Source organism: Pristis pectinata, chromosome 5 (assembly GCF_009764475.1).
Source record: "Pristis pectinata isolate sPriPec2 chromosome 5, sPriPec2.1.pri, whole genome shotgun sequence".
Classification (NCBI taxonomy): domain Eukaryota; kingdom Metazoa; phylum Chordata; class Chondrichthyes; order Rhinopristiformes; family Pristidae; genus Pristis; species Pristis pectinata.
The window spans coordinates 37,006,019-37,022,121 of NC_067409.1; the positions used below are offsets into that span (position 1 = coordinate 37,006,019).

At 38.5% G+C, this 16,103-nt stretch overlaps 1 protein-coding gene across 2 annotated transcripts in view; it reads right to left on the reverse strand.

Annotated features, from left to right (window-relative positions):
- Nucleotides 1-16,103, reverse strand: part of fam171a1 (family with sequence similarity 171 member A1) — a 149,338-nt gene that overhangs the window by 37,182 nt on the left and 96,053 nt on the right. For both annotated transcript variants that reach the window (XM_052016157.1, XM_052016158.1), the window contains exons 2-3: nucleotides 7,720-7,947; nucleotides 1,270-1,362 (exon numbers count right to left, since the gene is read on the reverse strand). In XM_052016157.1, the coding sequence (XP_051872117.1) occupies nucleotides 1,270-1,362; nucleotides 7,720-7,947 (321 nt within the window). The remainder of the gene's footprint in view (nucleotides 1-1,269; nucleotides 1,363-7,719; nucleotides 7,948-16,103) is intronic.

The following is a 16,103-nucleotide window of genomic DNA, read 5'->3' on the forward strand; positions in this document are numbered from 1 at the left end:
TCAAGTGCATAAACTATTTTCAAAGTAAATTTTACTAATTGCTCATCACCATTCAAAATCGGAAATATTTTGCCATCCTGATCCTTTTTACCTGTTAAACTCTCTTCATAATTAGATAATCTTTGAGCAAACCAGCACTGACTTTTATGACTGCAGATTAAGTTGTCATGTCTTAATGTAGAAGCAGTTAATATACCTCTGCTGAAGAGGAAGCAAAACTTCTCCGCTTTTCTGGCTATTGCAGAAAGCCAAGGCAAATGGAACCATAAATTATAGACAAATGTTGTTCTCTACAGCCTAAGTTTCAATTAAATTTTGGATAATGGTTACATATCAACAGAACAATCTGAAATATAAAGAGCGTCATTGGTTTAAGATTCTTGGGTGTGAGACAGATACTGTTCCCTGGTCAAAACAGATTCCCGAACGGTGCTGTGGACTTCAACTGTTCTGCAACCCAGTGATAAAGTCCATCAGTAGAATGATTAAGAGTATCTGCTTATTTAATTGCAGAATCCATGCAAAAGTTCATTAGGAGAAGTAATTTTGCCCCCACATTTTGATTTATATCTGCAGTTAGCTGAAACAACAGACAACATATGCCCTTTCCCATCAGATGAAGGTTTCATGTCTAATCTTGGTCATCAGACAATTGTCTCTGTCAACCACAAAAGTCCTGCATCAGGTAAATTCAGTCAGGCTGAACATAACATTCAATGGAGATGCACAGCACAAGACCACTTAAGACAGCAATTTTGCAAATTCAGTCATCTAAGCTACAGGATGGTGTGCAACACCTCACGTGAAAGTGGAACAGAATTTACTCTATTTCCTTCTTCCACAGCATGACTAATTAACGTCCACCGTTTTATGTATTTACATTAATAACGTGAATACCATGTAAACAAGAGATTCTTGCTAGTCACCTCTCCTGTCCCATTCATTTGTGATAAACAGCCCAATATTTAAGTCAACAATCATTAATTAGCTAAAAGAAATAAATAATGTGACACTTCAGAAGCATTATTACTTGGCTTTAAAATTACGGGAAAGTATTTACATCCTTACAAGTTCAATATACTGCATTTTTAAATTGTGCTGGAAAAAAATAAGGTAATATTTTTATCATTATGTTTCTTTTAAACCACCAAAATAAACAACTTCAAGCAATAAAAACTCCAATAATAGTCATTTCAAGTTATCTACTTCGTCAGGTCTAAGCTAATAAATCTTATACAATCATTTCAAATTATGAAGTTCAGTACACACCGTGAAATCCAGAGACAATCTGAACAACATCATCATATACCATCAGGGTTGCTGACCGCTCAGGATACAGAAGGAGGCTCACAGATGAAAACACTGTAAAAGAAATTATGTACATATATTGATACATACATCACTGAGGTTCTGCTCAGGCAAAAAAATACTGGTGATTAAAAAAAAATTTTTGCATAAGTATCTGAAGTCATTAGCTCCAAACATTATTATATTGGCTAGCCAATGGGCTATCATAATACCATGTTATAGAGAACTGATTCACACTTTCAAGATTAGAACTGAAGGGCATGACAGCATCATGGTAACTCATAATCTTATGAATAACCATATCATGACATCTGCTACAGACAATCTCTTCAGACTGTGAATTAATGATTTCCATCCGATTAATTTTTAATGAAACAAGATACAAGGTCATCATTTTGTGCACTCTCCAGGCTTTTTTTTTCCATGTATTGGGTCCATTTAATGTAAAAGTGAAGAAAGATGCAGAATTACAACACACTTCACAATCATATCCTGCTCCAGCATGGATAATACCAATGAAAAAAAAACATCTTGCAATATTGACTTTCCCATTTGCTTCTTGCAAAAATAAAATTAAAAAGACTTGAAAAGTACAAGTAAAACTGAAGTTTGAAAATTTTTATTTTCTTCTTAAAATTTGGTTTAAAATATGTATGAAAGCTGATGTTTATTATTCCTCATTTCTCTCAACTTCAATGCCATTCTTTGTACTCATAATTCAAATCGGTCTAGGTCTTTAGCCATTAATTATCAACATTTCAACTGGATTCCTTGTTATGCATTTCATCATAAAGATGATAAACAAGGGAGTTTAAACTTTCAGACAAAATTAGTGAGATGAGACTGACATGATATATAATGTTTCAGCTGATTGGTACCTGGCTAACTATGCCATGTATCATTGTTGGCATTTCAATTTCTGAAATATTCTTTTAGTCAAGTTTATGAAATCTGGCTAATGCTAAGTCAACAAAATGCACTGTACATGGATGAGATTTATATAATTCCAGCTGTAACACCAGCAGGCCTAATGGACAACTTTCTGAAGTATCACTTAAAGCAACTAGGACTGTAAATAATGATTGTATTTTTGTGGGCAGCAGGAATCATCTCCAAGTGACATTTTTTGATTTATCCATTCATGTGTTGGCAAAGTCAGAAGATAATGTAAAAGTGGCAGTGACTTGTCTTTCTGCTTTCTTTGTTATTTCCAGGTGCAGTTAGTAGTCTGCACTGAAAGATCCAGAGTCACAATTCCATACACATTACTTGAACAGAGTCAATACAAAAACTGCAATGGTGATATTTGAACTTGCGCCTTGTGATTATTAGTCCAGATTTCTAGATTACTATCCCAGTAATACAAGCATGATGTTATCATATGTGAATTAAAAATGGACCAAGCTTTGACAGCTGCTGTTTTTTTGTGGGCTTCATTAAAAGCCAAGTTTGACTAGGTTTCAGGGATTGTCTATTAATAACTTAAATTTATTAACATTTATTTTTTTTTACTAACTTGCTAATTTGGAAGCACGCTTGCTGCTGACTGTGTACTTTGTTTATTGACCTCTGCTACTGGGGCAGTCTCCACCTTCTGTTAGCATGGCGAAGCAGAAAATAATGTAGAAAACTACATTTGCATTTCTCAAACATCTCATCAATTTTGAATGTGATATGACATAAGCCAAAATGTGCAGCGTCAGCTTGAAAAAAAAACATGAAGGTCAAGAACTTGTAAGAATGATCACAAAGGCAGGACTGCAAGTGTGAGAGAGAAGGCACCTGACTCTCTGGAGGGAGAGAGGTAAAAGAGTGAACCAAAACAAGCAGGTTAATCAAAGGAATCTAATCTGACCACCTTCACCACACACACCTCCAAAAGCCTCCCCAACATATCAGCCTGCCAACCCCTCCCCTCAACCCTGCACTCAGCTTTTGCATTGTATATCTGATTGAAACAGAATATGGAAAACTGGGCAAGAACCATACCCAATTACTCTCTGGCATGACATGTTGCTATACCACCTTATCATTGAGGAAAACTGTTGTAATGTGCCTATGGTACCTTACAGGAAGTGCAGGTATCAGAACATTTCTTTTTTGTAGCCTGTTTAATTTACCCTATGCTGCTTTATGCACGAGCCAACCTGCTGGTAGGTGGCCTAATCAGAATTCCCAATATTCCCAAACTATTTGATAGAAAATTAAAGCCAGTATATTGCTGAGCTCTTGGTTAACAGGGGTGTGTTGCTTCAATTCTACATAATGTTCCTTTGAACTCTTTGATGTTTACGATAAGTTTTGATGTCAGGCTACCCTCACAGGAGCTAGTGTTTGCAGAATGTAAGCAGAGTAGGTGGTCTTCTGTTAAGGAACATGGCATTGAAGATGATTAAAGTATATCATATAGTTTAGTTAAAAAGAATTTATAGCAATTATTTTATACCTCAGTATTACGTTGAGACTATAACGTGAATGTACAATACAGATGGCCAGTAATGGCACTCAGTTGGAGTGCAATAATATTAAACACTTTTCCCAAGATAAATACTTTCATCATGTGCCAGGATTTCCACTGGTTTAGCTTATTCATAACGATTCCTCACTGATGATAAATTCACCCTCCACTGATCACAAGCAGGATCTTCTGCCAGCTGTCGGCACAATCCTTTGGCAGCTCAAGGCTGTCAGCTTGGCTCAGTTGGTGACATGATCATTTCTTGATCAGATGTATGCAGATTTGGGCTGAATAACACAAGTTTTTACCTACAATCTGATGAGAAAGAACTGCTGCACTGTTAAAGGTGCCATTTTTCAGATGAAACAATAAATTGGGGCCACATAGGTGAGTATGGAAACCAAACCTGAAGGCAACATTTGAAAAGGAAGCAAATTTTTAATCTTTAAGGCCACATTTCCTATTATTTTCCATCAATTAATTTTAATTCATTTTCAAGAACAATGAAAATTAAAATTTACTTTTGACTACAAACATGATAAAACCAAAAGCTAATGGGATTTATAAATTCTGCAGCCAATTGTTTAAACAAATAAAAGGAAACCTCTATTGATTGAGCTCCATCACTTAACAATATCAAAGTGTTTCACAGCCATGAATTACTTTTAAAATATAGTTACTGTTTTATGGTTAACTGTCAGTAGTAAATCACTTGAGTATGGTTTAAATTTAAACAGGAAACATAGGCAACATCCACAGCAAGAGTCAGGGCTTGAAACTTAATTCTCCATCCTTTCGTCACCTCTATAAAGAATTGCTGTTTATTTAGCGACTGAAGGATATCAATTGTGTTGTCAGCAAGAGGAGCCTGAACAACTATCTGATCAAATCAACTGAGCTCCCAGTTTTCAGCAACCTCATGATCCTATCTACAGATCTTATTGATGGACCACCAGAGGACTCAGGTCAAAGACACTTCCCCCAAGGCCAACAATAGGCAAACCTATTAACAGCCTCCAGCAAATCCACCAAAGCATTGACAATGGCTTGGAACTCAGCCTCTGATCATGTGCAAAAGCAAGTGTTATCTGCATACTGCAGCTCAATCACTGAGGTTTGGATAACCTTTTTTCTTGAGTGTAGAAACCGCAAGATGAGCAGTTTCCCATGAGTTCTGAAGGTTAGCTCAACTCTGGTTGGAAGCTTGTTGGAGGTGATATAATATTGTGGTGAGAATGAGTGAGAAGTATGCTGGTGCAAAGACACAGCCTTGTTTGACACTGGTCTTCTTTAAGAGGTTCTGTTGTAGACTCTTTGAAAGGCTTTTGTGCAATCATTTAAGGTTAGTTATACGTGTCTTGTGATTGTGCACAAGATGTTCATCAGATTGATTCCTGTATTTTGAGGAAAGATACAGTAAACTTAACCTAAAACCTTCTGAGTTTAGAAGATTGAGAAGTGATCTTATGAAATATTCATGATTCTTAAGGGAGACACAATAGACTGCAGATGCTGGAATCTGAAGCAAAAAAAACAAGCTACTAGAGGAACTCAGCAGGTTGAGCAGCATTTTGGGGAGGGGGGGGCAAGGAGATGGAATTCTCATTCAGAAATGTCAAACCTCAGTCCTGATGCAGGGCCTTGACCCAAAACATCGAATAGAAGAGCAAGATTTCATGTTCCACGTGGGTATCCTACAAGCCAACTGGTATGAACACTGAATTTTCCAATTTCAGGTAACCCCTACCTCATGTGCTCTCTCTCTCTCTCTCTCTCTCTCTCTCCTTCCAATCCACTTCTGGTCCTCTGATTTTTGCTCCCTTTGCTATACCACCACCACCACCCCCACCCCCTCCCTTCATTACCCATTTTCATCTCCCTTCCCCTCCTGTTTCTATCCACCTACTGCTCATACATTTCATCCGCTGGTTCCATCGGCCCTTCATTTCCCCCTTAATGGTTCCCATTATCACCTTCTTTACTTATCCGATTTCAGTGTTGGTAATTGGTTTATTATAACTTTTGTGTCCCAGCTTATCACCTTCCAGCAGCTGTCTCCACCTTCACTCTCGCCTCCCCCGCCTGGCTGCATCTGCCTTTTTGTTTTTTTCGTGGTCTGCTTCCACCTATCACCCACCTGCCTAATCCACTCCCGCCACCCCCATCTGGCTCCCTTCACCCCTCCTCGGTCCACCTATCACCTACCAGCCCCTGTCTCACCCCTGCCCCTCTCCTCCTAATTCTGGCCATCTTCCCCTCTTAGTCCAGATGCAGGGTCTCGAATCAAAATGTCTCAAAGGGCTTGACAAGTTGGATGCTTCAAGGACAGGAATCTATAACGAGGGGGCTCCCTTATATTGAGAGATATATCCATTTACGACTAAGATGAAGAGGAGTCTTTTGATTTCTCTGTCTAGAGAGCTGTGGATTCTGAGTCATTAAGTTTATCCAAAGCTGAGACAGATTGGTTTTAAACCATAAAGGAAAAAAGGATTATGGGGAATAGGCAGGAAAGTGATGCTGAGGCTGAGATCATACATGATCTTACTGAATGGAGCAGCAGGCTTGGGCAGTCAGATGGCCTAGTCAGGCTAGTTTCTCTTATTAATTTTATAAGTGTTACAGAAGTTTAATTACATTGCAATTGATTTTGCACTGTTGTATTCATAAACTTGTAGATTTATGATGCAGTCTACATCTCATTTATATTATTTAATGTCCAAAAGAGGAAAACCTGTATATTTGACCTTCTATCTTAAAATATTTTTGATATCAATGTGTAACATGTAATACCAGAAAACACAAACAGTACATTTGAACAAACAAAAGTTAAATACAACCAAGTTAATTCAATCAATTCAAAGAAATATAAACAACCAAAATTTAATAACTTCTGAAAGCTGTTCTTCGCCAATGAAATGAATGGAGTTGCTGAACCTGTGCTGGGGTTAACCTGGTGTGGATTTAGTGGATAGGCTTTCCCAGCTTATCTGCTGGGAATCTGCAGAAAGGTTTGCCTTTTCTGAAGAGTGCAGTCAGAGTGATAGTGGTGAGGAGCTCTCAGGATGTTTGGGACTTTTGTGTTTACATGAGCAGCATTTAGAAGTGTCTCTGATTATGAAGTGAAGAACTTTTTAGCAAGTGATGGATCCAGGGGCATGATTGTTCCTACTTCTTGCTTTCATTTGGGGCTACTCTTTGATATGCTGGTGGAGAAACTCACAACAGCATGTGCAAGAACATTTGCAGGCCTTATTTGGTGGGGTCAGGGTCAAACAATATGTCTAGGTCTCCAAAAAGAACTAGACAGGCTTCCGTATTGAGGAATGGGGCACAGATGGCTCTGCTCATTGCCAGATAGGTGCTGAATTTTTTGGCTTTTGAAGTTCATGTGGGTATGAATCATGAACCTAAAGCTTATTCAAAACAAAGAGCCTCCCACAAATTCCCTGAACTTCACTGCACTGAATATTGCGAGAAAACAGTTGTTTACAAATTGCATTTATTGTTCTTGATAAGGGTAGTGAAGCAAATTTCCAGATAGAGCTCATTGTGGCAACACAGTAAAACTGTAGAAACAAAGAACAATGTCAAAACCACTTTATTCCTAAATTAAAATCAGATTGGGAAGATGGCAATTTCTCTCCATTTTCAAATGCAAAGCAATTCAACAAATTATTCCAGTATATGTGCAAGTTTTTGGAAATTCAACACAGTTTGCTATAATGCACCAGAATTCATGATCTGAAACGGCTACCATTTCCTTTTAATAATAGTGTTCTTTGCCTTCTCTCTCTCACACACACACACACACACCACCACCCTCCATGCCCTCTTTGCCATCCCTTCCCTGCCACCCACCCCCATACTCAACTTCTTTCCATACACACAAAGGCACAAATATGAAAGCATGGAATATTTACTAATGCAAAGAGTAATGATTACAAACTTACAGGGCAGTTTGGTGGCCAGCCATGGTGAGGAGTTTGGCACATAACCATGTTTTGTTGCAACAATAAACAGTTGTTCTTCAAGTGTATAGTTAAAGCTGATGAAGGCTATCCCATCTGCCTCTGAATATTCTGAAGCAAATGAAGTCTGGTTGGTAAAGATCTCAATGAAGACTTTACCTAAAGGCTGATGTGTACTGGAATCACTCACATGGACCTTTAGCGTCACTTCTGAAAAGAAAACAGGAGAATATTCTGTGAAAGTACAAATCAAGCAGAAAGTTAGGTGAATGATTCTTCACACAAAACAATAATAATATGCATATTCATAATTACAGGAGTAAAAACATGCAGAACGAAGCAATAATAATAAACCTACCACAGCAAGAAGCTTAATGAATGTTGATACATTCAAAAGGACAGCATCCCAACATGCTGCACTCTCAAACTTCTGCTTTTTGAATGGCTACCCGCATTGACTGACTGGTCTGATTGTCCACTTGTTCTCCAGAGCATGTGTAATATAGAGAGCTAAATCTGCCATGCAGAATGCAGAAAGCAGAAACCTGCAGTGATATGGCACCAAAAGCAGCAAATTTCACCCTCTTTTATTTTCTACTTGAAGCACACAAAGTTTGCTGGTTGTACAGTCTGAGGTTCCAACAGACAAATTCTGCCCTGCAGCTATACCATGTAATTGGTTTTGGTGCCACATTTTGTGACTTATGGATTGTGAGGAAGAGGTTTGGCAAAACTTTATTTTCTACAGACATTTTGGTTGTACATTTTATCAAATGAGATTTTACAGTAAGACCTGTATACCTGCTTTTCCCTTTGTACTACCTCGATGTTGTGTTTTGAAATGATCTGTATGGACAGCGTGCAAAACAGTTTTTCACTGTATCTCGATACATGTGACAATAATAACCCAATTACCAGTTATAAACAGACACTCCTGAACTAGGACACTAGAAAACATTTATTAAAGGACATGCATTGAGAAATGTTTATTGAGGGACATGAATAATGTGTTAAGATAAACAAAATCCACTCACACCACAGGGTTGTAAGCTATAAGGTCATAGAGAATGATACAACATGACACAAGCCCTTTGGTCTAAGAAATCCCTACACTAATCACATTTTTAAAAAAATTCTCCTGACATTCCCTTCAACTTCTCTCAAGTTCTACCACTTACCCACACACTTGAAGCAATTTACAATAGCAATTAATCTACCAACCTGCACATCTTTGGAACATGGTAGGAAACCCATGTGGTATTGGGAGAATATGCAAACTCCACTCATACAGCATCCAAAATCAAGACTGAACCTAGGTTTCTGACGCTAAGGCAGCAACTCTACCAGTTGTGCCAATGTCCCAAGAGAGGATGGAAGTCATTGCACCAAGTCCTTTACAGCTTAGAGCACAGGATAAAGCTTCCGTGTCCACAAATTCTGCCAAGAATTGTATACATAGGCTAACTGAAGGTGGCAGAGTATTTGTAAAAGAAACAAATTCAATGGAATTTGAAGTACTTTTGCCAGCATCGAGTAAAGCATAGAAATTGCCCTAAATTGGCTTGGTGATAGTAGAGGTATTTTGTTTTGCAACTGGAAGCTTGTGACTAGGGATTGGTGCTGGACCCTTGCGGCTTGTTATATACATTATGATCTGGATGTGAATGTAGGGCAGTATGATAAGCAAGTTTGCAGATGATCAAAAATTTGTGGTGTTGTTGATAGTGAGGAGAATAGTCTTTGGCTACAGAACAATATTGATGAGAAACGGCAGATGGAATTTAATCCTGAAAAATATGAAGTGATGCATTTGAGAACGGATAAGGCTATGATAGATACAGTGAATGGTATGGCCCAAAGAAGTACTGAGAAACAGAGGGACCTTGCTGTACACGTCCAAGCATCCCTGAAGAAAACAGAAGGGTCCTGACCCGAAATGTTGACCGCCTGCTTTTCTGCATGGATGCTGCCTGGCCTGCTGAGTTCCTCCAGCATCATAGTGTTTTTCATTGGTACTTGTTAGCTGGTATGAATATGGTGGCTGAAGGGCCTTTTGCATGCTGTATAATTCTATGACTGTCTAGCATGAATGTCACTACTCAAGAGATACAGTGGTTTCTGTGCTGCCACAGATACTGGGTAAAGAGTTCCTTATTTTAGCAATTTTACAGTATATTTTGGAAATAAGGAAAACCTAAAAATAAAAGAAAATCAAGAGTAGAAGATGCTCTAAATCTAAAATAAAAACAAAAATTACTGGAAACACTTAGCAGGTGAAAAGTGAAATCAGCTTAATTCCACTGGTCAGAGACCCTTTGTGACAACTGGGAAAGAGAGAAAATTAGCTGGCTTAAGTTGCGGAGAAGGTGGGGAAACATGAATAGGACAGAGGGATAGGGAGAAGCCAGGGTTAATGGGGCACTTAGAGGATCCCCATTTGACGTGGCTTCACTCTATCACAGGTATTTCCTTTACCCTATCCATCCGTCCCCTAACCTTCTTTGTTTGCAATTTAAAACTACCTTTATTATTTCTCTTTTCCAGTCCTATTGAAGGATCTCAGACCCGAATCATTAATTCCACTTCTCATCCAATATGCTGCCTAACCTGCTGAGTTTATCTTTTTCTGTTTTTATCTCTGAATAATAAAAGGACAGCTGACGCACATGCCCAAGATAATTTCCAAGTTTCACTGTACACACAGGTGTGTGCAGCTTTATTTTAGAAAAATAATCACTACCTGACTACTTATGCCTTCCTGGGTGGTAATATTAGCATTGTGGAAATACATGATATTTAGCACAAACCTCTGCACTCTGATTAGGGTATAGCAATTTCTTAACAATGAATAAACAGGTCCAACCCAACCTGAAAAGAGTGGCCTGAAGTATATAATTGTTCCATTTCACATATGCAACTTTAGTGTTATTGAGAAAGAAAGATCAATGTATTAAGAGGCTTTCAGGATATCGGAACATCCTAAAGTGCTTCACTGCCAACTAACATAAGCGGAGCCACTGCTGGAATGCAGCACACCACATTAGCATGCATCGTTGCTGTGGCCTCGCAACTAAGACTATATATGTTCATGGCCTTGTATATACTATGGCTTGATTCAATTTGTACATTGTAGTCTAGTTAATAAAAAAGTTATTTTTTTCAAGTTAACTTTACATTGGCCATCAGAGGAGTAACATGTTTTCACTGAACAGTTCCACATGACTTCTGAACCAGTTTCCAAAGCTGAGAGCTTGGTGTTCTAGTTTCTGTTAAAATTCCTGGCTACAACCTGTAGATTTGTTTTGAATATTGTTGCTCTGAATTACTAAATTAACTCTATTAGCATCTCCTAGTATGCTGTGGTTTAGATTGTTAATCTTTTTAACAAGTTTAAGGATAGCATTCTGATTTTTCACTGAACAAGACAATTTTAGAATTGTGGATAAAACACTTTTCTCTGACCCGGCCATTTCTTATGCTCCCCCGCTGATAAGGTGTTGTGTTTGTTTCTCACTCAGTGCCATGTCAATTGCTCTTAACTAAAAAATTTCAATATTATTCAAGCACTTCACGATTAGAGGAAGCAGTTTACATTGGCCCCTGCTCCTAATTGCTATCCAGTTACCCTTACTGGCAAGCACCAACTGTCGGTGCCTGTGTAGCATAGTTTACAAGCTAATCTGCCAAGTGCACTTCCACAAGAGGTCGAATAGTCTGGCAATTTTCAGCATTGAGACACACACACAAGTAACAGCCTCCTGGGTGTGAAATCATAGGTGAACAATAGATAAATGTAGGCCCTTTGGGATGTTTCACCTTTTTATTGTGATCATGATTAATCTGTGTCCAAACCTGAAACATTAAATCCATTTCTCCCTGCACAGGTGCCGTCCGACTGCAGAGTATATCCAGCATTACATTTTTATATCAGATTTCTCACATCTGCAGTTTTTTGCTTTTCAATGCCTGCTTAAAAAATCTGTGCCAAGGTTGCAACTCCAGCCTGATCCCTCAATGTTCAGCACACCTGCGCTTTTACACCCTACTGCAATGAAAACCTGCTATATAAACCACACTGCTGTATCACAAGCTCTACACAAATACACAGTTAAAATAAATGATGCACTGAATGGTTTCTCATCTTTGACAAATTTAACCTGTGACAGGCCAAAGGAGCTGGTGGAAGACAAGATACCCAATGCCATAAAATAATCATGTCTCACATCTTTCTTCCTGCTGAGGTAAATAAAGAAACTCTCGCTCTTCAATCATACAGTCAGATTCCTTCAGCTAAACCTGCAGTTTAGCTTCTGCCAATACACTCCCTGCCATTAGTAAAGCATTCACAATACATTGTTATAAAAGAGGGAAAGAAAACAAGTTGCTGTTCTGACATTGGATCTTGGTAAATTATAACTTTCCCTCCAATTCATCAGTAGTCTTCCCATTCCACTCAATAACTGCAAAAATTTTAGCACTAATTACTGAAAAAAAAATTGGTGAAGCCATGGCAACACTGTTTGTTCTTGGAATATGGAAGACTGAATGGAAAAATCCCCACAGAGAGCACATGCAACATAACTAGGGCAGCTCCACTTCATCCTTTTTGAATCAATACGTTGAGGCTAGATTATACCCTGGGGGGAAGGGAGTTATTATAACCATAGCAACATGAAGGTTAATTATCACAGACAACAAAGCAAGAGTTGTAATGGGAGCAGCAAGAAGACAGATTGTCACCACAACAAAAGGAAAGCCTTTAAAGAGAAACAGTGAGCAAAGGAAGAATGACAGTGGGGAAACATGCTATAAAGATGCAGCTTACTTGGAGGGGGAAAGAATTGACATTAATGCACATCCAGGGTTTTTTTTAAAGAAATGCAGTCTGAAATGGTTTAGGAAAAGTGCTGTAAAGTGACAGCAAAACTATTGATCACTTGGCCCAAGTGACACTAACATCAGTTGGAAAAAAAAAATCATACTTTAATAATATAAGCAGCTTTTTAGGAAGCGTTTTAATTAAAAAAAAATTCAGCTAACTTTGCTCCAGTGTTTAATTTCCTAACACTGAAAAGAATGTGCTAAAAAAACTCACTAGCCTTCCAAATCTATTATGCACATACCTCAAAGCAGATTTGAAGTCCTCTAATTGATCAAGGAGTCACCAACATGTATTTTGGTTGAATAACGCCCCCTGAATAGAAATGAAATGGGAATCCAAGATTCTCCCCTGATTGTTGAGTTGATAAATGCACCATCTGCTGTGGTACTGAGTTTATAATAAAATAAAGTCCCAGGTTTGAATCCCCCATCTGTTGTTAGCTAATCTCACTTGGATTGTCAGTAGGGTATTACAATTGGCTTCAGTGCCTCGGGGCTAAAATAACCACCTCAATTTTACCTCTCCTTCATGGAATCCTCCCACTTCACCTGTGCCATGTTATTCATCATTATAGAAATGGTATAGAGTCAGCCGCTCCCTACATATTAGCTGCTCTTGGCATCTCTCGAAACAGGTGGTGATCAATCCTGCTCCAATTTTCTGTGTGCTGAGTACCTTCCTTGGCTAAGAATCGAGATCTCAATCTTTTCATTTGTAGAAGGAGCAAACCTACTCTGTATCATAGAATGTCCCTGCAGTAAAATCAAAATGATGTAGGAAGCTTTCAACAATGTAATATCATGGCACAGGACCATGAATATAGTTCCACCATCCTATTTGGCCCAAGCAGGATGACAAAAATGTAATTCTCATAAAATTTTCAGCAAATACTGTGTAAGCATTTTCTGTTTAGTTGTACTGTATGGTTCAAAATTGCATTGCAAGATAATGAAAATCATCCAATTGTTCTGGACAGTTACCACACAGCTTGTTTAGCATAAATATGAGGACTGTAGAATCATTAGCAGTGAACAGATAAGGCAACAAAATATGAGTTAATGAAAAATAATGATCTTCGAAGCAATCTACAACTTTTGCTAAATCCAATTTTCCAGCTTTTTACTTTGTGAAGTAATTCATGGCTGTATCTATTTTGTATCATTAATGCCAAATACTTACACATGCAAGAATTAAAAATATCAGCACATTCAAAATCCCGGATATCTACTTAAAAATCAAGTAGTCTAATGAGCCGAACTATTTTGAATGTATCACCTTGTGCTGTCCTTTAAAGGGATTCTTTATTACAAATGTTCTGCTCCACACTGACGTGCAACTGGCTAAACTACTTAAGGTCTATTCTCATTCCACAATGCACTGCATTACATTACTGTAAACATAGTGGTTTGTTGCAACAATAAAACCGTTTCCCTCATTGCATCTTGCCTCTCAAAAACTATGCACAGCTACTGCAGTACCTAAACAATGCAGACAAAATGATCTCTTAAATTTAACACCATGCAGAGGTTCTGGGCATAAACAAAGAATTAAGAACAATCTTTCATTTATATACAGTTCACTGCACCTACAGTATATAGCATTTGTACTGTGGTCAACTGAACTTGATCAGTTAACATTCATGTTGCCTTTACACAAATTCCAGCTATTGAGGTTTATATTGATGGAACTAGGACATCAATAGTAATGTGCATGTAAACATAGTATGTTTTGCCATTAAAGTATACATTCAATTAAAGGCTAAATAATACTAGAGATATACTGAAGCGAGCGCAGCACACTGGCACTGGAGTCACAGCTCCATCAATCTGTTCAGCTTTGACCTCTGGTGCTGTACGGAGTTGCACATTCTTCCTGTGACCAGTTTCCCCTGATTCCTCTCAAATCCCAAAGACATGCTGGTTGTTAGGTTAATTGACCACTGAAAATTACCCCCAGTATACGTAGCTAGTGGGAGAATTGGGGGATGTTAACAGGCATGTATGAGAGAATGGGTTTCAGGGACACGAGGGGAATTGGGATTGCTTAGTGCTGACAGAGACTAGATGAACCAAATTGTTTCCTTCTATGTTACAAGGTAAGAGAAGTACATGTTAAAATTCTAATGATATTTATTTGCTCTTAAGTTATTAATTTGGATAGGAATGCTCCACATATCTTTGAAGTGGCAGCCGTTTTTCAGTTGGTACAGCTCTTGCTTGAGTCAGTAGATCCAGAGTTTAATTCCCTCTTCAGAGAACAGAGGACAAAAATCTCTGAGGACTTGCCAGAGCAATGCTGAGAAAGTGCTGCACCATCAGAGATGTTGTCTTTCAGATGAGACACTGGCTCCCAGGGTTTTCTTGGATGGTCATTAAAGATCATTGGCATTATTTTGAAAAGCAGGGTGATTCTCCTTGGTGTGATAGCTGACGCATCCCTCAATCAAATTCTCAAACAGACAACTTATTATTATCACATTGATGTTTGTGGGATCTTGCTGTGCTCATCCAGCCAGCCATGTTTTCTACATTACAGTATTGTCTACACTCCACAGCACTTCAATGGCTGTAAACTGCTTAGTGATGTGCTGAAGGGATAGGAAAATGCACAATATAAATGTAAGCATGGTCCTTTCATTTCCACATTCCTTTTATGTCCAGTCATATAAATTCACAGGAAATCTCTGAAGGCTGAAAATGTGTATGTGCGTGGGCGGGGGAAATCTGTGCTTAGCAGAGAGCAAGCATGACAGTTACATTGAGTGATCCAGTTACCAGCAGCGACTGAATTTTTCCACTTGCGAACTGCATGTTGTCGCTGAAGTCAGACTGACTGTAAACCTTGGTGCTGGGAAAAGATGTCTACTGCATTCACAAATCATACCAACTGTTTCCGTACCAAATTTAGGGTGCAATCATAACTATGAGTGGGATTTCATGCAACGACTTTCATAGGAAATCATCTAAAAAGGCCACAGTACTCTTGCCAAAATTAGGGAAACTCCTGCAGCAAAGAATTTCTATGAAAATTGGCCTTTGGCAAGTGATCAACTTTGATTCTTAAGTCTTTGAGTTAAGTGATATCATATAGGACAGCAGCACTCTCAGGCTACAGACAAAGGAACTAAGTATCATCCTGGACTTCCTTTCCTGATCACAGCAAGTGCTCATCTGCACACAACGCAAGGGCATGGCCCAATTCAACTGCGATTCCTCCAAATGTTCCATCCTCTTCTTGTTCAATATTACGAAAAGGGCTAACTTCTTGGCAAAAGCACCTGAGAATTGCATGCAACGGTGGGTATTGGTTCATTATTGTCACTTGTACCGAGGTACAGTGAAAAACTTGTCTTGCATACTGTTCGTACAGATCAATTCATTACACAGTGCATTGAGGTAGTACGGGGTAAAAACAATAACAGAGTAAAGTCTCACAGCTACAGGGAAGTGCATTGCAAAGGTGCAAGGTCATAACAAGGTAGATT